General features: G+C 31.4%; 1 protein-coding gene and 1 pseudogene across 9 annotated transcripts in view; one reads left to right on the forward strand and one right to left on the reverse strand.

Annotated features, from left to right (window-relative positions):
* Positions 1–27896, forward strand: part of USP25 (ubiquitin specific peptidase 25) — a 191640-nt gene that overhangs the window by 6149 nt on the left and 157595 nt on the right. For 8 of the 9 annotated variants that reach the window (XM_074300458.1, XM_074300453.1, XM_074300456.1 and 5 more), the window contains exon 2: positions 25459–25536. In XM_074300458.1, the coding sequence (XP_074156559.1) occupies positions 25459–25536 (78 nt within the window). Of the gene's footprint in view, positions 1–766; positions 929–25458; positions 25537–27896 lie in introns of those variants that run through there. The other variant, XM_074300454.1, reaches the window with a different exon arrangement.
* LOC141565166 (U6 spliceosomal RNA) lies at positions 1384–1483 on the reverse strand (annotated as a pseudogene).

Genomic DNA, 27896 nt, shown 5'->3' on the forward strand with positions numbered 1-27896 from the left:
GTATGTTTTGTTGCATCTTTCTCCATTTTGTCTGGTGAAAAGGACATTACTATTCTCCAGGTACCTAAATGTCATCTTTGACCGTTCTCCCTTTCACCCCTCCTCCCTTTCCATCCAGTTAGTTACCAAGTCCTCTATATTGTGCCTTTGTAACATCTCTCTGATATGGGTCCTTCTCTCCTTTGACACTACTACCATCCTGATGTAGGTCTTACCTTTGCATTTCAGTTTAACTTGTACCCTATCAAAGTAATCGTCCTAAATTAGTACAGGCCTATCCATGTTACTTTCTCTATTCAATAACTATAGTGATTCCCTATTACTTCCAGGTTCAAATAAAAAATTTCAGCTTTTAAGGCCTTTCAAAAACCTGGTATTTTCTTCCTTTCGAAAAGTCGTCTTATTTTCTACCACATACTCTCCGTCCCTTCCTCCTATTCTTCCTACAAGACATTCCACTTTCCAATTAAGCTTTTTCACTGTTAGTATCCCGTACTTGAAACTATCTCCTTATCTCTGCCTTCCGATTTCCCTGACTTCCTAAAAATGTCAACTAAAAAGCCCATTTTTGCATGCTTATCATACCTTAACCTTGGTCCAGTCATTTGACTGTTGAACAAGTCAAGTTCAATAGATAGTAAGAGTAGCTGGGAAGTAGGATGAGTTGTTATGTATATATTTCTTACAATTCTTTGAAATGTCATAACTATGCAAATACTTAAATGATGATTTGAGGCTCTTGTCTCACCCCTCTTTTGTTTTTCAGAGTGAATTTTAGTTGGTGTGGGATAAAAAAGAGAAATTGAATTAAAAATTAAGGTTTTAAGCTTTTATAGATGGGAGAATTACTGTACTGTGGAAAGAAAAAGAAAAAGATGGGAAGAGAAATGTTGTAAACTTAAGTAAAAGGAGGAGTATGTGTCAAATGGTAAGCTTCATATTTCTATAAGGGTAAAATAAGTAATAGGATGAATACAAAGAAGCATGGAAAGACTTACATAAACTTAATACATTGAAGTAGTAGTAAACAGGGCACAATACACAATGTATTTATGCAAAGACTGCAACAATGCAAATAAAACCACCATAAAGCAAGCAAAAGTTTATATCGCAAAAATATTGCAAAGCCCAAAGAAGAAATGTGAGAAATACCAGCTCTCCTGCTCCTTTACAGAGAAAGAATATTCATGACTCTGAAACTTTGTATATATTTTCTAATGTTTTTGATGTTTTGATTGGTTTTGCCAATTATTTTTTCTCTATATTTACAAAATATTCTTTGATATATTTGAATGACTCTGGGAAGGAGGAGAAAAAATGTGGGAAGAAAGTTAGGAAATGCATAAATTTTTTTTTTTTTTTTTTTTTTTTTTTTTGCTGAGGCAAAACGTGGAATGCTTCACAAATTTGTGTGTCATCCTTGAGCAGGGTCCGTGCTAATCTTTGTATTGTTCCAATTTTAGGAAATGCACTCCGGAAGCAAGAATAATAAAACTTTTTAAAAATAGTTTTTAAAATGAATTTAAGCAATGTAAAAAAAACTTTTTTTTTAAAATAAATCTGAGATTCAACCTTATATCTCTCTCAGATTGTCATAAAACTAAATTTAAAAAGTGGTACCGTCAGTAAACTAGTAGAAGACTTCTTTATGGAATAAGGCCTTTTATGTTTAACTAGAGGACAAAATAAATCTAAAAGAGTCCTAGTTAAATCTTATTTAAGGAACTTTAAGACCAAGAAATTTAGATTTCTGTAGAACAGTGCAATCATTGAAGATGCTTTTTTTGTGTATATAGTTGTTCTTTACTACATTGTCATTGTCAGTATTTTGCTTACTTCACTCTATTAGCTTATGTAGAGCTTTCCATGTTTATTTGTATTAATCACATTTGTCATTTTTTAGAAACCGAAACTGCAGATCTATTACCTGTAACTTGCTATTTTAAATATACAACAAAGGTGTCATTTAACTTTTTTCTTCTCACTACCTCCTTTCCCTCACCTCCACCCTGAAGCCATTAGACACAGATATGTATGTATATGTGCGTATCATATTAGTAAATATCCACATATACGTACATGTACATATAAATGTGTGCATTGTATATATACATGCATATGTATATGCATGTATATATACACTTATATACATACACACACATATAAAATGTTAGTTTTTTCCTCTGGATGTAAACAGTATCTTCTTTCATAGGACCTTTGCAATTAATAATAGAATAGAATAATAGAATAACTTGGTTATTCAAAGTTGTTCTTAAACAATATTGCTGTTATTGTATGCGACATTTTTTGATTGTGCTCATTTTGCTCCTCATTATTTTGTACAAATCTTTACATGCTTTTTTTCTAAAATCATCCAGCTCATCATTTCTTATAACAAAGTAATATTCCATCACGAACAAGTACCACAGTTTAGACATTACTTGATAATGGGCGCATCTATTTATTACTTCTGTTTATTTCTCTGGATGCAGATAGTGTCTTCCTTCATATATCCTTTATAGTTAATTTGAGTATCAAAATGATTTATTTTGCTTTTCATTATTTCATGAAAATCTATTCATTTTTTTCTCTGATCAAGCTTATCATTCCTTAGAGAACACTAGTATTTTATCACATTCATATACCATAACTTGTTTAGCCATTCCCAATTATTATGTATCTTCTCAGTTTCTAATTCTTTGCCACCACAAAGTAAGATTCTATAATCATTTTAGAACATAAGGGTTTTTTTCTTTTTTCTCTAATTATCTTTGGGAAATGTGGTATTGCTGGGTCAAAAACTATATAGGGAGTTTAGTAACTCTTTGGACATAATTCTGGATTGTCCTCCAAAATGGTTGGATCACTGCACACTTCCACCAACAATGAGTTCCAGCTTTTCTGCACTCCTCTAACATTTTAAACTTTAATTCAGTCAAATCTGATACCTCAAGATTGTTTTAATTTGTATTTCTATAATCAATCAATAATGATTTAGAACTTTTTTATATGACTATAAATTGTTTTGATGTTTTTATCTAAAAACTGCTTGTTCATATCCTTTGACCCTATATCAACTAGGGAATGACATGCATTTCTACATATTTGACAAAATTCTTTATATGTTTGACATATGAGAACTTTATTTGAAGAACTGATTATAAAAAGTATTTCCCTCCAGTTTGTACATTGTACAAAACCTTTTTAATCTAATGTAATTAAAATTATCCATTTTATATCTTACAGTCCTCTCTATCCTTTGTGTATTCATAAATTGTTCACTTATATAACTCTAAGTCTAATAATAGGTAATATGTTCCATGTTCTTCAAATTTTCTTATAATTTTTTTTTTAATTTCTAAGTCATGTTTTGTTTGTGTGTGGTGGGGGAGTTGGTTTTCTGTTTGTTTGTTTTTTTTTTTTTTTTTACTTTAGCTTGGTAAATGGTATAAGATATTGTTTTATTATGCCCAATTTCTGCCAGACAGATTTTCTAACAATTTTTACCAAATAATGAATTCTTGTCCTAAAAACATAGTCTTCAAACTATATTTATTTGCTGCTGTAAATTGTTTTGTCTATTCTTTTCCATTGATCTACCTTTTTATTTCTTATCCAGTACCAGATGGTATTGAAAATTACTGCCTTATAATATAGTTTAAGATTTGATACTGCTAAGCCTTCTTCCTTTAAAATTTTTTCTATTCATACCTTTGATATTATTGACTTTTTTTTCTTCCAATTGAATTTTATTATTTTTTTCTAGCTCATTAAATTTTTTTTTGGGGGTAATTCAGTTGGGATGGCATAGAATAGATAAATTTTGGTAAGATTGTCATTTTTATTATGTTGTTCTTGCGTACCTGAACAGTCAATGTTTCTCCATTTATTTAAATCTGATTTTATTTATATACATAATTGTTTGATTTTTAAAAATGTTTTGTTCACATAGTCACTGTGAGGTGTACTCCCAAGTATTTTATTTTAAATGGAGTTTCTCTACCTATCTCCTGCAGGGTGCTGTTGGTGATATATAGGAATGATAGTGATTTATGAGGATTTATTTTATCTTCTGCTATTTTGGTGAAAATTTTAATTATTTCAGATAATCTTTGAGTCTTCATATCATCATGTCCTACACAAAGAGATATGATTTTATTACCTCCCTGCTCATTCTGATTCCTTCTATTTTTTCTTCTTTTATTGCTCGGATTTTCAATATAATACTGAATATTGGTGACATTGGGCATCCTTGTTAAACACCTGATATTATTGTGAAGCCTTCTAGCTTATCTCTATTATAAATTATGCTTGCTGGTTTTAGATAAATGCTTTAAATTTAAGAAAAAGTCTCTTTATAATTAAACTTTTTATTGGTTTTTAATGGAAATGAATATTGTACTTTATTTTCTGCATCTATTGATATGATCATATGATATTTTTGGTTATTTTTATTATTGATATAATCAATTATTGTTAAAAATGAAAACTTCATGGATATCTTCAACATAAAGAAGATCCAACTCACTTCCAGTTGATCAATGATTATAACTACACCCAGAGAAGGAACACTGGGAAGTGAATGTAAATTGTTAGCACTACTGTCTATCTACCCAGGTTACTTATACCTTTGGAATCTAATACTTAATGTGCAACAAGAAAATGGTATTTACACACATATATTGTATCTAGGTTATATTGTAACATATGTAAAATGTATGGGATTGCCTGTCATCAAGGGGAGGGAGTAGAGGGAGGGAGGGGATAATTTGGAAAAATGAATACAAGGGATAATATTATAAAAAAATTACTCATGCATATATACTGTGAAAAAAATTATAAATTAAAAAAAAATGAAAACTTCAATCCTAAATTCTTGGAGTGGAGGAATTATTACGTTTCTTGCAAGAAGTGGGTGTCATACCCCTTTGTTTGAGGAGGTGTAAATGAGATTTACAGAAGGCAGAATCAGCAGCTATATTCCATAAATTTGACCTATCTCCTCATCCCCTCCTCAGAATTTCTATTAAAGGAGACCCCTCAAAAGTCTAATATTTCATGACATTACTGTTATATGCACTTCTTTTTATGTTTCCATATTTTCCCTTCCCTTTGCCACAACATCGCATGTTAAAAAATGGTGGATGTTTCCTCCTTAAAGAAGTTAATATGCATGAGGCTTTATAAGCATGCTCAATTATAAAAATGTTCTTGCCTGAGGCATAAGCCATTTGTACTCAACTAGCCCCTGCCATTACTTCTGTTGATTTGAGACATTCTTTAAATCTCTTCAGCCAGGATGTACTGACCTGAAAACTTACATCACATTCTTTTCTATCATGGTAACAGAGAGGGAGGCTGTAACACTGAAACTTTTCAACAGTGGAAAAAAAAAAAATCCTTGCAATTTTGCTTCTCACAGTTATGTTAACAGATTTCCTTATGTTAAAATATCCCTGCATTCCATTTGCTCATAATGTATAATTTTTGTAATATATCCATGTAATCTTTTAGCTAGTATTTTATTTCGGATTTTTACTAACTTTTTTTTTTTTTTAAGGAAATTGGTCCATAATTTTCTTTCTTTTTATTCTTCCTGGTTTAGGTATCAGTTTTACAAATGTTTCATGAAAGGAGTTTGACAGGATTCCAAATCATTTATTTAATATTGGAATTAGTCTTTAAATATTTCATTTAATTTATATTTAATAAAATTCACTTGTAAATCCATCCGTTTCTAGTGCTTTTTTCTTAGGAAGCCTGTTCAATTTATGGTCTGTTCAATTTTCTTTTCTAAAATAGGCCAATTTAGATTCTTTAAAAGAATGTGGATGAGGCAGGTGATGGTTAGAGGTAAACTTAGAAGAATGATAAGGTAAAAAGAGAGACACAGGACAATAATGAGGAAAAATTAGAACGGAGGGCAATACACAAATAGTCATATCTTTAAATGAGAATGGAATGAATTTATCCATAAAATAGAAAGAGAAGTAAAATGAGTTTAAAAAAAGAATTTTTCAAAATATTCTTTACAAGAAATACATTTTAAAATGAGAGATATGTACGAAGTTAAAATAAAGAACTGGAATAGAAATTATTATGCCCCAGCCATTGCAAAAAAAAAAAAAGGGGGGGGGATAGCAGTTATGATCTCAAAGTTAAAACTATTCTACATAATTTGTATTTTTGTAAGTATTCTTCATTTTCACTTACATAATTAAATTTATTGACATAATTGGGCAAAAGAACTCCTTATAATTTTTTTTGTGTGTCAACTCCTAGTCTTACTTATTAATTTCTTATACTCAGTTTTATTAATTGCATCTTTAATTTTTAGGATTTCAAATTTAGTTTTAATTGAAAATTTAAAATTTTTTTCCTAGTTTTTTTAATTGCAGGCCCAATTCATTGGTCTGCTTTTTTCTGTTTTATTGATGTAAGCAATTATCGATATAAATTTTCCTGTGATTGTTGTTTTTGCTTTATATCATAGTTTTTGATTTGTTGTCTCATTATTTTCATTTTCTTTAATGAATTTATTGTTACTGTGATTTGTTCTTTAATCCACTTATTCTTTCAGATTAGGTTGTTTAGTCTCCAATTAGTTTTTTTTTTTTTTCCCTAAGTTTTCATGGTCCTTTATTAGATATAATTTTATTTCATTGTGGTCTGTAAAGAAAGCATTTAAATTTATACTTTTTTGCTTTTAGCATAAAAATTTCATGCTTTAATATACTGTCCCTCTTTGTAAAGTACCATAATTTGCTGAGAAAAAAAAATCTATTCCTTTTTATTTCCATTCAGTTGTTTGTTTGTTTTCAAATATCATATCTAGCTTATCTAAAATTCTAATCACTTTCTTAATTTCTTTCTTATTTATTTTTTGGTTAGTCTATCTAGTTTTGAGAGAGGAACATTGTCCCCCACTATTAAGTACTACTAACAACTTATGCTTGTAATTCATTTAGCTTTTCTTTTTAAAATTTTGAGGCTATAGTATTTGATGCATATAGGTTTGGTATTCATATTGCTTTATTCGCTATAGTACCTTTTATCATAATGCAGTTTCCTTGTTTATCTCTTAATTAAATCTATTTTTGCTTTTGCTTTGAGATCATGATTGCTACTCCTGCTTTTTTTTTTTTTTTTTGAGGTGCTGAGGCATAATAAATTATACTCCAGCTCTTTATTTTAACTATGAGTATCTCATTTTTTAATTTGTTTCATGTAGGCAACATATGGGCAAGTTCTGGTTTTTAATTCATCCTATTGTTTCTGTCTTATTTGTGAGGTCATCCTGTTTGTATTCAAAATTATAATTAACTATTTGTATATTTCTTCCTATCCTATTTTTCTTCATTATTGTCTTTTTTAATCATTCTATTTTATCAATCCTCTAGTTTACTTCTAAGAACATCATCTGCCTAGTTCACACCTTTTTTAGAGAATCTCCCTCATAACCTCTTCCTTTAACCCTCCTATTCCTTATTTTGTCATCTCTTTTCAAAGTTCTTTCATTTTTTCCCTCTCCACTCATCCTTCTAAATCTTATTCTACATTAATTTCTCAAAGCTCTCCCCCATCCTGTCTTTTCTCCCTTTAATTTCTTGCTAAATTTAGATTTTTATATTCTTCTAGATATATATGTTATTCTCTTTTTTACCTCAGATCTGATGAATGTCATTACCAGTTCTACCTCTACCTGTTTTCTGTCAGTTTTTTTTTTCTTCTTACACCTCATTTGCATAAGATAATTTCTTTTTAAAAACTCTTACTACCCAGTTTTGTGGTTTTAGAATCTCCCCATCATACTCAGAGGTCAGTTCCAACCTTTCTTTGAAACTGCCCAAGTACTAATGTTTTCACATATAATAAGTAAACAATTTAACTTTATTAAGCCCTTATTGGTCTTTATTGTTTAATCTTATATTTTTTTTGAATCTTATAAGTTCTTGTCTTTTTGTGACAAATGCCTGGAAGTCTTTTAGTTCATTAAATGTCCTTTTTTGAAAGTTTAACTTAATTTTTTTTTTAATTATTCAACCATGACAATTCTAAACTTTCTGGGTAAGTTATTTTTGGTCCAAATCCCAGCTCTTCTGCTCTCTGAAATACAGTGTTCCAATACCTATGGTTTTTAAATTTAGTTGCTAGGTTAACTTCTATAATTCTGATTCTTGCTCTAGAGTATTTGAATTTATTTTTTTTTCTTCTTGCTCATAGTATTTTCTTCTTAACCCTGACTATAATATTCCTGTAAGTTTTCCTTCTGGCATTTAGTTTGTTTATAATTACTTTCATTGTAAGGTAGTTTCCTTGTTTATCCCTTTTTATTTTTTAAATGTTTCTTTTTGCTTTGTCAGATAAAATGATTGAAATTCTTGCTCTTTTAGATTTACTCTCTGCATGGTGATTTTTTTTTTTTCTTCCTCATTCACTCAACTTTATTCTGTTTATGTTTTTATTTTCTGTATTTATTTTATTTTATAAGCAAATTACATCATATTGTTTTCTTATATAATCTGTCACTTTTTATTGTATTGGATTTTTATTCTACTTAAATTTTTTTTTTGAGAATCATGTTTGTTTTCCCTCAATCTCTAATATCCTTTTTTAAAACTTATGATGAAAAAATCTATTATAAAGACAATTATATATCTCTTGGTAAAAATATGAATTTGCAAAATTATTCTGAAAGAATTTGTAGGCTCAGACCATCTTCAAGTCAAGGGGTAAAGCTTTATTGTGATGCTTTAAAGTAGGCTAAAAGCTGCTTAGAGAAACTATTAAACTCAGCAGGGAGCAAAAGGAGTTTTTAACAGAGAAATATTAGGGAGTATGTTTTCTGGCTGTAACATCAATCAAGTTGTCATCATCCTGTTTGATATTGTGTATTAATGTGATTTTTTTTGTTCATTGTTCACCAGCATCCTATTGGTATAGTGTGGTCCAGGCATCCTGACTTTACAAGATAGTCCAGTACATCAGTTCCTGGATCTGCTCCTGGACCCCTCATCATTCCCTTCTCAAATAAGTGGAAGTCAAAGTCATTTGTGACAAAGGGACAAAGGTCTCATTTTCTAGAGTTACAAGAATTCTTGTTGGAAATGGGCAGAGAGCTATCCCTGCTTCATGGATTCTACTTGGAGGGGTACTGAACTCAAGGGCCTGGAAGCTGGTTGAAGCAGAGTCTTTTTGGTACTGAGTCTTCATGATCAGAATTAGGACAGGATCCAATGTTGGTCATCATTTGAAAATTAATTGCTTGGAGACTGGAGGAAACAAATCTAGTGAACTCCAAATCAAATAGCAAACATAAATAAAATTAAATTTCCCATTAGGGTGATACAGGATGGCTCATAAATTACCATATAATGACAGAAAATCAGTTCAGTATGAATTAAACAAGTAAAAGAAGGCAGAAAGTTTGTACCGAAGTATACTGAAATCCTATTTCTTACTAACTACACATTTAGACTGAAAACAGTAGATCTTACATACTTACATTGTCCTCATGTTTTCTACCAACCATTTGCTCTAATTATAACAGCATCAAGCTGATCTTTCAGACTTAAGCCTAAAGATATGTGCATATGGCAGGATAAGGCATCCTTAGTTTTATTTAACTTCAGATAAGAGACACTGTTGACAAGCACTCTTTTAGTAACAGTTCTATCTCCTAGTCACTCTGGAAAAATCAGGTGGGAAACATTCCTGTTCAAAGGAAGACAATTGAGAAGCTGAACCAGAAGGAATCTTACCTTAAGTTTAATTCAAAAATTGTTCTCCCACTTTTTGGCCAAATACAGTGGTCCATCTGTTACAAGTTCAGGATCATAACATTCTGAGTAGTTTGTAGCATTTCTCTCCAATGGTGGGTTACTGACTTAATGATCCATCAACCAATCATACCTGAATTCAGAATTAAAATAAAATCAGTTACAGTTCTAAGATATTTTATTTCAAATAGCAAGTTTCACTAATCACAGTTTAAGATTAGATGTAGTTAGTTTTACTTTCATGGAATTGCAATAAACAATTAAAGTTTACCAAGACACACATAAGAGATCTCACTTATTTTTCTTTTCTTCTCAAGTTTAAACTCATCTTGGTGTAAAGATTCACACAAACCTGAGAGTTAAGTATCACTTTATCTCAAAGTACAAGTCCTTTCCTTGAAACTTTAACTGACACAGCCCTCAAGCCTGCCTCCTAATACACTGCTGGAGTTTTAAAGTGGCAGCAAACTTTCTCTTTTCCCAAAAGTTTTCAAATTCAAATTTTCTGTTCACACTGCAGTAAAAACCAATTACGACTTCTGATCTGACGCTTCTTCTACTTGTGTTTACTATCATATCTCAAATAATCTTCACTGCACTGAGTTTATTTTCTCTATCTCTTCCATATATCTAATCCTCTTCAGACTGTTGCTATAAGGAGGGAAGAAAGAGAAATAGATTCTCTCTTTCCTCTCTGCCCGAACCTCTTGTTGCTTAAAAGCTCAGGTGAGATCAAATTGGATCTTGGTGCTTGGTGAATTTGGTAGGTCCTTAAGAGTAATAGCCACATTTTTGCTTAATTTGGTAAAGATCATTGAGATAAGGACAAAATCCGACACTTTTCTCAAAGGGCAGGGTTTATAGACTGGGTAAATTGGGGTTTTGAGGAGAGAATGAGAAGCAGGGATTGCTGGGAAGTTAAAAGAGTCTGGTTCATGGTTTGAGGGTCTGAGGGACCAATAGGAAAGAAAGTTTGGTGGGTGAGGAGGAGGCTCTAACCATAGTTTATGAGCTTCCAGAAAGGGATTATTACTTGGTTCCTTTGGAGGAGGAACAGAGACTCTGGGGGTTGTAAGGAGGGGATCATCAAGAAGATTAGATTGTTCCCCATTCATTCTGGTGTGAATTTGCCTAGGAACATCTTGTACTATTGCCACAGAGTTACATCTTATGAGAGGGCCATAAAGGCCTGGACATATAGAACTTTAGTCCATTTATCCTTTTGGTGGTAGAAAAGAGATTGAGCTGCAGGTGGTATAAATTAGAGACCAGTTGATGGACCATTTTTTCTTGATTCTCTAGATAATATTGAGTTACAAAAGAATCCAAGGCATCCCTTTTTAAGGTCTTAGAGACTGAGCTTCTTTTACTTTTAGAAAAGGCAGCCTACGGGTGAATTCTGGAGTATAGAAGGAGACTGATGTATTTTTCTGTAAGCCGTAAAAAAAGGCTCCTATAGTTACTCACCCCTACTGGCATCTTGAGGAGGGAAATATGAACTGTGGGTGTTTGGAAAGACAAGGCAACCCTTACCAAGAGGAAAGTCTGCCAGAGCCCATGATGGGCCTGACTCAAAGCTGAAACAAGGCCTTCTGAATGCTGAGACGGTAACCCAACTGTAGGGTGAAGGAGGATAACTTACCTGGATTGAAAGAGGGCCTGAGTCATAAGACTAATCGTCACATAGGGTACTAAAAATGATGTGATAAAAATCATGAATTTGGGAGGTCATTTCCAATGAATTAGAGTCTCAGAACATCTCCAAATCGAGGAACAAAGGTTTGTTGTGAGGCTATAAAACAGGCTCAAAAGTTTCTTAGTGGAACTATCAGCTCAACAGGGAGCAAGCAGGATCTTTTATAGGGAAAAACCAGGGGGTGTTTTTCAGACTGCACCTTATTTGAAATGTATTTATGATAGTATTATGTTTTGTTTATTACTCATTAGCATCCTATTGATACAGTGGCCCAGATATCCTGGCCTTAACAGAATAGCTAGTCATCCTGCTCTTGCAAGGTAGCTGGTTATCTTGGCCTTGCAAGGAAGTCTGGGATATCAGTTCCTGGATCTGCTCCTGGACCCTATAATTTTTAAAGCTCTATTCCCCTTTGCTCCTTTTTTTTCTTCCACTCTTGATTCTTTCCTTCTGTTTCTCCTATTTGTTATCATTCTGGGTTTTCCCTCTCAAGGACTTTCTGCCACTGCCAGTGTCAGAAAATGCCAATTTGTATACATGACACTGCCCCATGGCAAGACACCTTCCCTCCTCCAAAAAAAAAAAAAAACATATCCTCAGTTATTCAGCCCAGCAATTACTTCTACCTTCCCCTCGAACACCTTTCTTATACATGTCCTCCCAGTCCAGGCACCACCCTTATGAACTCAACTCTCCCCAGTTCTCAAGGCAGAATCACTGTCTTTTCAAACAAAAAATCTGTTATGTACATTTAGAAAGACATGTTATTATATAGGTCTCTCTTCTGACACTTGGTTGCTATTATTGTCCTTGACTTCTATATTCATTCACCTCTCCATTTTTATTGTGTGAAGTGTTTGAGAAACAAATAATCACTTCATGTTTGGTTTTCTTTCTAAGAATATTTTACATTCCCCTTTATTACTGAATGTCTATTATCTCTTTTGTTGTTGTTGTTGTTTTTTAGGAGGGGGAGAAATGATTGGGATTATGTCACACAGCTAATAAATATTTGAGACCAGATTTGATCATCTCCAATCTCCTTTTGATTCCAGGGCTATTGTTACAAATACTCCATCTTTTTCATTTATGATTAAGCTCAGATTTGTATGATAGCTCACCATAGGCTACCATATTGAATTCCCTCCTATTTTCTGGTAAATGATGAATAGTATTTCTGCTATTCAGATTTTCTTTCTTTTAGATTTGAAGATCTTTCTTCTGATTTCCTTGCAGAATTTGTTATTTCTTAATAGTAGTATTACCTTTAACTATTATGATGAGTTTTGTAGTTTGTCACTTTAATAAGGTGGTTTTTTTTTTGACAGGGAAACTATAGAGTTTTTCAGTTGACATTTTTGTTTCTGTGTTCAAAACTCTAAGCAGTTTTCTTGTATTTTTCTTTGCATTTTGATGTTCAAGTTTTTGACTACTTATGTTCAGGAGACTTTTAATAGTCTTATCTCCTTGTATCCTGTTGTGATTACAGTGCTTTATTTTAATGATATATATTATACCTTTTTGTTTTCTTCCAGAATGTCCTTCACTTTTGTAAGTTTCTATTCCTAATAAGTTGTCCTTTCTTTTGCTCCTTTGATTATCACCGTAAATTCAAGTTTGCCCATTCTGCAAAATATTTGCTATACAAGCCACAAATGCTGCTCTCATAATTCTCATTTGTTTTTTAAAACTATTAGGTAAAGCATATTTTGGTTCCATGTTCTCTTAATCCACAGGATTTTCTTCTCATCAACTGTTTAATCTTTTCTCTTTAAATTTTTAAAGTGACATTTGAACTTATTTACTATCTCTAGAAACTATTTTTTCTTCTGTGTTTTCCGTGTTGGTTTAGTATCTGTTTATGGGAAAGTCTTTGTGTTTTCTTCTCTCGGGAACTTTTGTAATTTCAGTTGATTTTCTCCTCTTGCTTGACTTTTCTTCTGATAATGATTTCCCTGTAGGCTAGATCTCAACCTCCTCTTTTACTAGGCAATTCATGGTTCATCAATTCTAGTCTCTGCACTGTGTGACTTTTTCTTGGATAGTACTAGCCCAAGTTGGATGCTGGGCTCTTATCCTCATTCTTAGAATGTTGCAACACAATTCTCTACATGACATCCTATCCCTTTCCCTGTATTTCTCAGTCCTTTGGGCTGGCAGTATAGATTCTGCCAAAGCTGGTGCAGTGTAAATAAGCATTGTACTATATAGTATGGTGAAAAGAGTTTTGAACTTAAAGTCACCAGACTCAATTTCTAAATCAGAGACTGCAGAAGATTTTTGTTAAAATTCTTCTATTTACTCTCTGTTTCACTTTGGGCAGGCCACTTTAAAATGTGGGGAATTGTACTAATATTTTCTAAAGTATTTTTTAGCTATAGCTCTACAGTTTTCTTAACCTATCAGGATACATTGCAGATGTTTATCTTGTTTTTAATGGCAAAACAGCCAGATAATCTTTTTTTTTAAATTAATTTATTTACAAAGCATATGCCTGAGTAATTTTTCCAACATTGACCCTTACAAAACCTTTTGTTTCAAATTTCCCCCTCCTTTCCCCCCCCTCTCCCCTGTCTGGCAGGAAGTCCAATACCTGTTAAATATGTTGAAATACATATAAAATCCAATATATGTGTACATATTTATACAGTTAACTTGTTGCACAAGAAAAATCAGATCAAGAGGGAAGAAAAAGAAAACTGAGAAAGAAGACAAAATACAAACAAATAACAGAGAGAGAATGCTATGGAGTGTTCCACATTCTGTTCCCACAGTTCTCTCTCTGGGTGTAAATGGCTCTCTTCATGACTGAACAAGTGGAACTGGTTTGAATCAGCTCATTTTTGAAGAGAGCCACGTCTATCAGAATTGATTGTTGTATAGTCTTCTTGTTGTCATGTAGAATGATTTCCTAGTTCTGCTCATTTCATTAAGTATCAGTTCATGTAAGTCTTTCCAAGCCCCTCTGAAATCATCCTGCTAGTCATTACTTACAGAACAATAATATTCCATAACTCGTATACCATAATTTATTCAGCCATTCTCTAATTGATGGGCACCCACTCAGTTTCCAGTTTCTTGTCACTACAAAATTTGTGGGGAGCCACAAACATTTTTTTGTACATGTGGGTCCCTTTCCCTCTTTTAAGAGCTCTTTGGGATATAATCCCAGTGGAAATACTGCTGGATCAAAGGATATACATAATTTGATAACTTTTTGAGCATAGTTACAAACTGCTCTCCAGAATGGTTGCACATCCATTCACAGTTCCACCAACAATGTATCAGTGTCCCAGTTTTTCCACATCCCCTCCAACATTTGTTGTTATCTTTTCCTGTCATCCTAGCTAATCTAACAAGTACAGCCAGATATTCTAAAGATGACTTTGGTTTTTCATCTAATAGCATGAGTTACATAGCAAGTTAGGGACTGAATTGGGCTTAGAACCCAGGGCCATTCACTCCTTTTAAAACTAGCAATCTCCATCTAGGTGATAGTGATTCAGTAAGAAGATTGCATGCTCTACCATAGTGAAATGAAGTCTACTGTCACTTGTCATGCTAGTTGTTGAGTAGTTGGACTTAGTGAAGTTTAGATTTGGCCATATGGTAGTTAATTTGAAGGGGAAAAAATGTGGTGCTTTATCCTCAAGATAATCCAACAGACATGTCAACCAAAATTTTTATTGTGGTTTTAAGATATTTTAATAGAAGTCTTTTCTATTCACAATAAAGGGAATGGAGGTTTGATAGTTTCATTGTATTCTTTGCTTGTCAGATCACTTATATGGTGATAGCATGGATACTGGCTCTGAAGTTATAGGAACATTGTTCAAAAACTACTACTTGCTACCTGTATGACTGGGTAAAATCACTTCACTTCTCTAAGCCTCACTTTATTCATCTCTAAGTTAAGGGTGTTGACTTAGATTGCCTTTGAGCTTTCTCTTGTCCTTAATATTATGATACTAGAACAAAAGTTTTCAAACTTTCTCTGTTCATGGTATCTTTAGTGTCTTAATTTTTTTTATGGTGCCCTAGGCCAAAAGAAATAACTAAGTATTCCATTTATTAAGTAGTTAAATACAAACAACTCAATAAATATTCATGTTCTAAATTTTATTTAGTAACTGTTTGAAAAAACAGGTAAATTGAAAAAATATTTTTTTCATTCTTAAATAACCATAACCATATACTAATGGTATGTGCCTATTGGGTTCAACTTCTTAAATTTTGGAATTGGATTTGATACAACTCTCCTCATTTCCTGATCCACTTTGATTTTCACCTTCTCCTTGCTTTTTATCATAGCAACCACCAAAAGTGGTTTTAGAAAGTTTTAGAAAGACATGTTTGTTGTAAATAAATTTAAAAAGTTATTGGAGTAAGCTGAAAGTATATATGTAACCACAAATAATCTCATACTTATAGAGAAGGTGATACAAGGGAAGATACAAGGGTGATCTAAGGTTGAAATCATGAACTTCCTTGAACTAGTAGTTTGTGAGTTGAGTATTTCCCTTTTGTGTTTGTCTTAGTAGTTTGCAAGTTGAGTTGAATGTTTCCCTTGAAAATTTAAAATATCCCTTGGCACACTCATCAGTGTACAGTAGCATTGCCATGGACAGTTTTGAATTGAGATACTCAAATATTAGGTTCACTTCTGCATGCAGGGTTTTAGAAAAGGGGTTTTTATTAGAACACAGATAGTGGAGCATGATTGGAAACAAGGGTAGTAAGGAGAGATTTAAAACTATGTGATAGAGAAATGGGTTGAAGAAATTGGGCCTGTATACCTTAGATTACAGACAGAGGTTGGGGATGGAAGTAGGTTATAATACTTGTCTTTAGTTACTGAAAGATAATCATTTTAGTAAAGGATTAGATTTGATTTGACTGCTAATGGGTAGAATCATTGTATGTGATTATTGGAGAATATGAGGAAAGCCTCCTCCATGTTTGCTGCATCTTTTGTGGTAAACTTTTTGAAAGAAATGGATAAGTGTTGGGTTGGGCAGGCATTGCTGAGTTATGATCATCATCATTGGAGGACCATCCACTTTGAGATCAAAGATCATTTTGACTATTTTATGGCAACATTTTTCTCTAATTGACAACTTTCAAAAATTTATGTATTCATGCTTAAAATTTTATATGTCTAATCAAGATTATTTGTTTTTATGGTTACTTATATTCCCCTGTTTTAAGAATTTTTACTGTAACTACACTTAAGTTTCTAAATAATATGACAATTTTCATTCATTCATTGATTTTTTTAATACTAGCTATTTTAAAAAATATATGCAAAGATAGTTTTCAACATTCACTCTTGCAAAACTCTGTATTCCAAATTTTTCTCCCTCTCCCCTTCTCTAGACAGCAAATAATACAATATATAATAAACATGTACAATTCTTCTATATATATTTCCATATTTATCATGCTGCACAAGAAAAATCAGATCAAAAAAGGAAAAAAGTAAGCAAACAAGAAGAAAAAAGGTGAAAATACTATGTTGTGTTCCATATTCAGTCTCTATAGTCCTTTTTCTGAATGTAGATGCTCTTTTCATCACAAGTCTTTTTTCATCACATAATGGAATTGGCTTGAATCACCTCATTGTTGTAAAGAGCCACATCCATCAGAATTGATTATCACATAATTTTGTCATTATTATATACGATGTTCTCCTGGTTCTACTCATTTCACTGAGCATCGGTTCACATAAGTCTCCTCAGGCCTTTCTGAAATTCTCTTGCTGATCATTTCTTATAGAACAATAATATATCATAACTTATTCAGTCATTCCCCAATAGTTCCTTGCTGCTTCAAAAAGGACCGCTACAAACATTTTTGCACATGTAGGTTCTTTTTAATACTTTATTTGGGATAGGTTCAGTAGAGATGCTGTAGGATCAAAGACTATGCACAGTTTAATAGCCCTTTGGGCATAGTTCCAAATTGCTCTCCAGAATGGTTGGATCAGTTCACAATTCCACCAACAATGTAATAGTGTCCCAGTTTTCCCACATCCCTTCAAATATTTGTCATTATCTTTTCTTGTCATTTTAGCCAATATGAGAGGTGTGTAGTAGTACCTCAGAGCTGTCTTAATTTATATTTTTTAAATCAATAGTGATTTAGAGCATTCTCCCTCCCCTCCCCCCTTGGCAATTGGGGTTAAGTGACTTGCCCAAGGTCACACAGGAAGTGTTAAGTGTCTGAGACCAAATTTGAACTCAGGTTCTCCTGACTTCAGGGCTGGTGCTCTATCCACTGCACCACCTAGCTGCCCCTGGAACATTTTTTCATATCGCTAGAATGGCTTTAATTTCTTTGTCTGAAAATTGTCTATTCATATCCTTTGTCAGTCATTGATTTTTGAGATACTGGATTTCCTATTTTTGCCTACATTGGAAGCATAATCAGTGGTTGCTCATTGGGCTGATTTTACCACTAATTGGCCTCGGATATCTGATCTTTTCCATTTCTGACATGCTCTGTCCCTTCTTAGGCAGTTTTAGGTGGGCTTCAGCTTTCAGGGGTTCATTATATTGGATTTAGTGTCAGATTTGTGCAGACCTGTTATTGACTTAATCTTCTTAAATTCAGAACTATCTTAAGCTCAGCCTCCCTGGTAGCAGGGATTGCTGGGTATGTACCACTGCTCTGACCATCTATTTTACATTTTTAGATTGCTTGTCCACTTAGAGCATATTATAGTATGTAGTGTAAGACTGTAATCTGAACCTGAATTTTCTCAAACTGCTGTCCCATTTCCATTCATCTTTATGAAATAATGAATTTACTTATTTTGTTTTAGAACTTTACTCAGGTTCCATGACACTACTCATTTTCTTGTTTTTTTTTTTATTCTTTTTTTATTATCTTCTTTCTGTCCATTTTATCTTCATAATGCTTAACTATAGATGTTTCCCACAGCCTAGTCATTAATACTGACTCTTACCCAGCAGCTGAACACCAAAGGTTCTTAACTTTTTTTTAAGTACTGTGATAAAGTATTTCAATATAATTGGTTGCTTTTGTAATTGTATATCTTACATTATATACTTAAAAAGTTTTATATGGTCCATAGGTTTTACCAGGCTACCAAAGGCTTCGTGAAAACACAAAAAAGTGAAGACTTTCTTTTCTAAACTCTTTTCCTTGGTGAATTAGCATTTTAGTTCTGCCTTGATTATTAAAAAATCTATAGTAACTATAATTTTTGTAGGTTTTTTTGTAGTTTTGTAATTTTTTTTCTTTTTTGGACCTTGAACCTATACCTTTATCAGTGTCAGTTTTTATATCTCAAAGGTTTCTTCCCAGTATAGGTTTTGCCTTTAGCATTTCAAAATATTTCTTAGGGGCATTGAGGAGATTAATTGATTTACCCATGGTCATGGGTAGGATATCAGAAGCAAAATATGAACCGAATCTTTTTAACTCCAATGTGCCAGCCTTCTCTTCACTATTTTATGCTACTTGTTTTAGAAAAATTAAAGTGCTATGTGAAAGTAACAATTATTATGATTATCATCAGTATCTTTTTCTAATTTGTCACTTGTGCACCTAATCCTAATTGTTTATAGAACTTTTTTCTTATCTCCTTAAATTCAAAGTGCTTAAAACTATTTTTCTTTCAAATCAACTAGTTAATCCATAAGCAATTAAGTTTGTGATATATATATATATAAAGATATAGATATAGCTATATAGATATATATAAAACTTGTCCAGCCATTTCTCAGGAAATGGGCACCCCTCAGATTTACATTTTGTCATATGAACAAGAGCCATAAATATTTTTGTATATCCTTAGAATTTGTTTTTCTTAGAAATAATTTCTTCCCTAAATTTGTCCTCACCTCCCTGTAATTTCTTTTGCCCTGTTTCCCTCAACAAATCCTCCTCTTAGCCTATAAAATGAAATGTATTTCTGAACCCTATGTGCATCTTCATCTTCCTGCCTTTAACTTGTTCCATAAAAGTGAGGGTTGAGTGTCAGATGCTTCCTCTCATCCCTTTCTCCTTATTTTTTATATGTCTGTCTACTTTTGTACCCTGCTTATTTTAGACATTTTTTTCCAAACCTTCCTCCCTCCATACCTCCAGTGTATTCCTCTTATCTCATTCTGTTCTTCTCCTTAGAACATCAGAGATAAAAGAAAAATTATCAGGCCTTGTCTAATTAGACTCTTGTTGACCTCCAATGATGCTAGGTGCTCAGATGACTTCTGATAGTAATAGGTCTCAGAGGGGAAATGTCTAACTTTCCTTTATATTTGAATGTAAGCAGTTTTAACTTTTTTTTTTTTTTTTTTTTTGGCTCCTTACTCAGGTTTCCATTTTTATGTTTCTCTTAACTCCTGCTTAAAAATTTATACACAACTGAGAAATCAAGTTGATTCCATATTGCAATTGATCCTGTTTTGTACTACCCTTCTACATTTTGTGTAACTGTTTAAGCCATTTTAATTTTTTTGTCTGTGAGTTGAGTTCAAAAGTTCAGTCTTTTTCTGTAAGTCCCTCCCTATTCTATCTTTATGTCAGGAGACCTATTATCTCTGTACCACTAGTTGTTATGCAAAGATACTGGTGGATACAACCAATCAACTTTTCCTAGTGACAAGGAAGTAAATCTTATCCCTTCCATCCATATGAACCAGATGATTTATAATCTCAAATCCTGTGCTATTTTTTATCTACTTTTTCTAAACTATAAAAATGCTACCTCAGGGTTTGGGTTTTTTTTTTTTTTTTTTTTTTTTTTTTTTTGTTTGTTTGTTTGTTTTGTTTTTTGCTTGCTTGGGGAGCTAAAATATCCTCCTTTTATTGGTTACTGCTTGATTTAAATCAGCTCTGATCTTTTCATCAGAAATACTTAGAAAGCTATCATTTCATTAAATTCTGCTCCCCCCGGGATTCTACTCAATTTTGCTAGATTTAAGTCTTTGCTTTCTGAAATAACATTTTCTGACATCTACGCTCCTTTAGAGTGATCAAATTTAAATGTGTGTTATCCTGACTGATTCCTTGGTAGTTGGAAGTTTTTCTTTCTTTTTGGCTTATTGAAGTATTTTTCTTTGACCTAAAAGCTTTGGATTTTGCATATAATGTTTTTAGGAGTTTTCATTTCACTTTGGAGTTTGTTCAGGAGATGCTCAGTGGATATTTTTTCTATTTTTACTTTTCCTTCTGCATCAAATAAATAGATCTGGACAAATTTTTTATTTTTAACATTTCTTGTTGTCTTATGGATTCTTTGACTTCTATTTGTTCCATACTGATTTTTTATATTTTTTGTGACAAAGCTGTTAATTTCCTTTTTTCTTCCATAACTCTTATTAGTTTTCTTCCTCTTTTTTTAATAAAAAACTGTAACTCTTCAAAAAATAAAGCCCATAACTCTTGTCATACATTTTGGAAATTTTAATTAAATTTGTGCCCAAATAGTGTTTTTCTTTGAAGCTTTGCTTATAAAGTTTTTTTGGATTATTTTCTTTTTCTAACTTTGTGTCTTAAGCATCCTTGTCATTATAATGGATTTTAAAAAATCATCTGAGTCTTAGGAATATTACGTAGAAGTGATATTGTAGATTGGGGAGGGACAAGGAGACCAATTAGGAGCTAATAATATTGCTAGAATAATTCTGAAGTTCTGGAAACTTGAAAGCTTGGAATGTCTTTTGAATATTCAATATTCTATCTTCCAAGTATATACTGTTAGCTAATTAACTTTTAAAAAAACACTCTTGCTCAAAAACTTGTGTCCTTATTTGTCCTTATTTTATTATACTTTATATGCCTTATTCAAGTTAATTATTCTTTTTTTTTTCCCCTGACGCAATTGGGGTTAAATGACTTCCCCAGGGTCACACAGCTAAGATATGTCAAGTGTCTGAGATCAGCTTTGAATTTAGGGCCTCTTGACTTAAGGGATGGTACTCTCTACACTGCTCCACCTAGCTCCCCCTAATTATTCTTTAAACGTTTTGTATAATTTGCTTGTAAATCCAGCTTGTCATGGATTATATTTCTTTGGGAACTAACTCATTTATGATTTGTTCAATTTCATTTTCTAAGATAGGGTTATTTAAGCATTCTATTTCCTCATCTGTTAGTATGAAACTTTAGGGGAAAAAAAATAGTAAAGGATGAAATGAATGGATAGTGCCATGTAGGCACTAGGATTTAGGAAAGGAAAGAAGGGCTTGACATGCTGTCATCCATAGGAGTCACACATTATCAGACATTACTGAACAGCAATGAACTTGGTTTAAGATTCAGTGCTTCACTTACTGAACCATCTAGCTGCCTCTTAATAAAATTAGCCAATTATTTATCTATTTTATTGTTGGGATTTCCCCCCCCATTTTTCCTGCAGCTCCTGATTTTATTTATTATTTTAATAATTACTTTCAATTTTATTAATCTCTTCTTTGATTTTCAGGATTTCCATTTTGCTTTTTAATTGCAAATTAAAAAAAATTTTTCTAGTATTTTTAGTTGCTTAATTCATTGATCTGATTTCTCTTTTGTTGATACATGTATTCAGAGATACAATATTTCCTCTAACTACTCCTTTGGTTGCATCCCACAGATTTTAATTTATACTGTCTCCTTGTTTGTCATTATCTTTATAAGTTTTTTTTTTTTTATTATCTCTATGATTTATCTTTGACTCTTTTTTGAATAGATTATTTAGATTCCAGTGATTTAAAAAAAATCTATGTCAGAGACCTCTTATTGAATATATTTTTAATTGCATTATGGTACAAAAATAATATATATTTAATATTTCTATTTTTGCATTCATTTATGAAGTTTTTATGCCCTAAACAGGATCAGTTTTTTGTAAAGATGCCTTGTACTGCTCTACTCCTTTTTTTTTTCCATTCAGTATTCTCTAGAGGTTTATTATATCCAACTTTTCCAAATTTTTTTTCCATTTTTTCCACTTAATTTTTTTAATTCATATTATGTTTCGATTTTACTTAGGATTGAACTAAGTAATTTGAGGTCTTTCACCTAACATGATAGTTTTATTGTTTCCTCCTATGACTCAACTTCCTTAAACTATTTCATCCTTGTATCATTTTGTGTAGGTATTCAATATTGATATTAATTCATTGTCTATGGTACTTTTTAGTAAAACATAGTTTTTCTAATTATCTGTTTTAATTAATCTGTCCTCATTGGCAATAATAATAATAACACATTCCTCCCAGGGTAGTTTGAATCAAATCAGATAATATTTATGTAGTGTTTAGTACAGATTTGGCACATAGTAGAAGCTTAAAAAAATCCTCCTTTACTGCCTGTTATTTCTACCCTGTTTTCTGTTTTATATATTGGTTCCATTCAAACCCTCATTCCAAGTTAATATTGGCAGGCACATCACTGACTACTAACCATCTAGCCAATATCTCTACATCTTGTTCAAAAGAATATCATAAAAAAACTATCAACTACTTTCCTTGAAACTCAGGCATTCTTTATGTATGGTATTTTTCTGTTTTATATATTGCTATTTGGTATTAAACATTTTGAACTGTATGTTTCATAGATATCTCAAACTGAACATAACATAACAACTGACTGGATATACATATAAGTAAGAATGTAAAGATGGGTAATAAAGGATGGTAAGAGGAAAGTTTAAAAGAGATGTAGCTTCCCTGACTTCCTTCAAATCACATCTAAAATCCCAACTTCTACAGGAAGCCTTTCCCAATTTCTCTTAATTCCAGTACTTTGCCTCTGTTGAGGCAAAGTTTCCTTTCCTATTTATATTGAATATAGCTTTTTTTGTACACAATTAATTGCATATTGTCTCTTCTCATTAGATTTTGAACTTCTTCAGGTTCAGAATTGTTTTATTCCTTTTTTATATTACCAGCATTGAATGAATGTTGCTTCTGACAAACTAAGACCTGGGAAAGATCTTAGCTTTAAAAAGCCAGGTTTTTCCACCAAATCTGGGGTCATCTTCAGATAGCCTGATTATGTCTTGCAATTGCACTCAGTTGACCTTGGAGGAAGAAAAGGGAGACTGATGACTTTGCACAACTCTGCCTCATTAAAGTCCAGTTCACTTACTTGCAAGTCAAACATCTCTTTCCTGATGTCATTGGTCCTTTTTGAGAATGAAGGACAAACAGCAGTGCTGAGGACAGTGTCTAGCTAGCACATGTAGTAGGTTCTTCATAAATGAATAAATTTATTAAATACTTAAATGAAATAGTAAATTTTACATAATAGACTTACAATTTCATGTGTATTTTTTATTATACTCTTGTGGAAATGTTTGTTTAATCACATAAATTTTTAAAAATTTCAAAACAATTATTACTTGATTTTAATGTTCGATTATCTTTTGGTAGTCATTCCTAACATCAAGTCAACTTTGAATAATTTATACTTAAATAACAAATAATTTAAAAATTACTTATGTTGGCCTTTGGTATGCATCTATTTATATTTGGCCATTTATGGCTGTGGTTATTGCTATGAGGAATTACTTGTAAGTAATATCTAATAATAAAATTTATCCATTGCTTTTCATTGTCTTTTGTTTCAATTCTTTTCTCCAGTCTAATTCATTTTACACATACATCTGCCAAAATGATTTTTTTAAAAAGTCTATTTTTACTTCTATTCAGTAAACTCCAGTCGATCCCCATTCCTGCCTTTCACACCTTAGTCCCTTCTCATCTTTCTCCCTTTATAATCCTGAAGGTTTGAGGTTGGCAAGAAAGAAAATGACTGAAATTTCTCATACTAAGTCACTGTACTCATACTTAATACTAAGTAAAGTAGTAAAGAAGCATGTCATTGTACCTTATTATTTTTTGCTGTTTCAAGAAAATGGATCTATCTGTAAGAAGAACATTAAAATTTATTATTTTTACATGATAAATAATATTTGATTTTTAGGAGTTGAATAAAAGCATATGTACTCTTTTTTTTCAGTTTATCTAGTATGCAAATAATTGGAAATTTTGTTCATGACGGATTTTACTTTGTCTAACTCAGTTCCTTTCTTTTATTCCCCTTTCTTTTTTAAAATATATAAGCAAAGAACTGAGTTTATTTCTTCATTCTTTCAACTCTCAGATAATTTCTGGATTGTAATATTCTCTATATTTTAATGGAAATATCATTAAGAATTTTAAATTAATTAATGGGCAACTTTTGAATATTCACTTATTGTCATTGAAATTTTAATAAATGAAATTTTTAAAAAAGAAATAATAAATAGAAAGAACTTGTTTTTCCATCATTAAAGGTTTAGTTTGAAGCCAATTAAGAGTCAAAAATTTCTTCAATTATTCTTATATGTTCAACTGTATTTTAATGTGAAAATACTTATGATTTAGGATTAGGTGATTTTGTTAATGACTGAAATCAGCTCCATCAATTTTATTCTTCACAAAGTTAAGCTTTACAAATGAATAGTACATATTTCATTAAATGGAAAGTAATTTACATCCATAAAAGTATAAGAATTTTTGTCTTCCCAATTTGTCAAGGATATATAATCATTCAAATGATTGGTTGATATTAAATTCCATTCTATAGGAAATTTGTTCTTTTAAGGCCCTTGCATTGTAATATAATTTTAAAATGAGAAAACCTGTTTAGATTTTAGTTTATGCTATTTTAATTATGGCACCATCTATGTATATATAATGTTTAAGAGAGATTAAAATGATTCCATGTTACATCAGTATTACATTTGGTTCCCACACTATGCTCCTGAGCCATCTTTATTTCATTGACTTTTCTTTAAAATCATTGGGAAGTAGTGACCTATAAAAGTACACAGGATGTTTGGGAAAGAATTTCAACATGCCCTCTGTTTACAGAGGAATGCCATAGATAAAAATGGATTTTTAATCTTTTTAGTCATTGTTTATTTTGTTGTCATTGAAGCTTTCAGGAAACACCCTAATGATGAACTATCTTTTTCCCTTCTAGCACCAACAGACATTTTTGAATCAGCTGAGAGAAATCACTGGCATCAATGATACACAGATACTACAGCAAGCCTTGAAGGTAGTGTGAATTCTTTTTTACTAAATAGTTTGTGGCTTGTCCCAACTTATAGTCGGAAAAGTTCACATTTTCTTGCCATGACCATATGTTCGTGGAGATTAGAATTGTACTCTTATAAGAGTACACTTTGTTTAAATAACTAATCTTCACACATAGCTGCCTATATATCTTTGGAGAAAACTAGCATTAAAGCATGTTAAAATTAGAAAGACAAATCATCAGCATACACAATCTACCCAAGATGAGAAAAAAAATTTTTGATGAAGAAATAAATGATTTGTTTAGTGGGATTAATTGAATCCTACTTTGAGATAACTTCTTTTACAAAAAAGATCCATTGCTATAAAAGAAGGGTGTGGGAAATATATTTTCTGTCAATCCATGATGAGAAAAAAAGAACAAACATATATAAAGTTTAAAAGATAAACAGAAAAATAAGATTTTTTTTACTTTCTGAAATAAATAAAATCATGATCAGTCTTTACTGTAACTATTCAACTTTAAGTAAATCTAACATAAAAATTAAACAAGAAAATAATGATGAAATTTTAGACAAATTAGTTATAATTATACTCTTATGATAACAAAATGGTAATAATGATATTGCTACTACACTACTACTACTACCACTGCTGCCACCACCACCACTAATTAATTAACTGATATATCTAATGTCAAGCTTTGTGCTAAGAGCTTTACAATTATAAATTCAGGTGACACTCACAACAACACTGAGAAGGGTAGGTATTACTTCTGTTTTACAGATGAGAAAATTGAAACAGAGGCTAGGGTCTGGGGTCACACATTTAACTGATTTGTATCTGATTTGAACTGGATTTGAACTCTGATTTTCCTGACTTCAGGTTTGATACTCTATTCACTGTACCACTTTTACAAAAATTGGACAGATATTACGATATAAAAACTTCATGAACAGATACACAAAACAGAATTATTAAGCATATCTTTCAATGACCACAATTCAATAAAAATTATATTAAAGGTAACAATTAGGGAAAGTGTTAAAGATTAACTAGAAACTAAATTTAATTCTGAAGAATTGGTGAGTTAAAAAAACAAACCATAGAAATGATCATTATATTAATATAATGACATCTAGGAAGCAACATATCAAAATTTGGGGGATGTAACTAAAGCATTCATTAGGGAAAAATATATTTTTATTTACATTTTAATCCACAAAATGGATGGTGAGTAGATTGATGGATTTATTACAACCAAAATAAGTAGAAAACCAACTAAATTAAGCCTCCCAATTTAAACATGAAAATAAAGATCCTGAAAAAAAAAAAAAAACAAGAAATAGATTTAACAAAATTGAAAGCCAAAGAAAAGGGATAAGTAAAACTAGTTATTTAAAAAAAATAAAATTGCTAAGTCATTTACTAATTGAAGATAAAAGAAAATCAAATTAATACAAAAAATTGAAAAAGGTGAATTTACAACAAATGAAGATGAAATGATTCATATTATCAAAAACATCAAAAACACCTAGATCAAAAAGTAGAAAATTTAACCAACTCTACCTCCAAAAAATATAATGAAGATTTCATAAGTGAAATCCCAAATAATAAAAAAACATTCCAAGACTGATAAATTCACAAATTAATTCCATCAAATATTTAAAGAACAATTAATTCCAATATTATAAAACTGTAAAAAATATCAAAAAACATCAAAACTGCAAAAAAATCTGTATGTTTTCAGATTCTTTCCTATGACAAAAATATTATCTAGAAACCTAATTGAGGGAAAATTTAAACAGAAAAAGAAACTAGAGTGAATATTCATGTAAAAATTTTAAATAAAATATTAGCATAGAGGTTATATATTACAAAGATTTTACACCTTGACCAGGTAGAATTTATATGAGGAAGGTAGTTAGGTTAATAATGAAAAATTATAAATTTAATTAACCACATTAATTACAACATATAATTTTATCACTAGATAAATTTAATTTTTTTTACACATAAATCAAATACAATTAAGGTTATAAGGGAACAAATGAGAAAAGTCTTTTTTTTTTTTTAGTAATTTTCTCTTGATAAAGGTCTCATTTCCAAGAAAAGTAACAATTGATTTAAATTTACAGCTATAATACATATTTTCCAGTTGATGAATGTTCTAAAGTTTTGGACAGGAAGTTATTAAAGGTAATTGTAACCATATGAAAAAATGTTCCAAATCACCAAAAATTAGAATAGCCATCTCATATTTGTTAAATTTGCAAGAAAGATAGTAAAAGGTGACAAATATTGAAAGGATTGTGGGAAAACAGGTACAATATGCATTATTGATAGAACTGTGAATGTGTATAACAATTTTGGAAATCAGTT

The sequence above is a fragment of the Sminthopsis crassicaudata genome, chromosome 3, assembly GCF_048593235.1.
Source record: "Sminthopsis crassicaudata isolate SCR6 chromosome 3, ASM4859323v1, whole genome shotgun sequence".
NCBI lineage: Eukaryota > Metazoa > Chordata > Mammalia > Dasyuromorphia > Dasyuridae > Sminthopsis > Sminthopsis crassicaudata.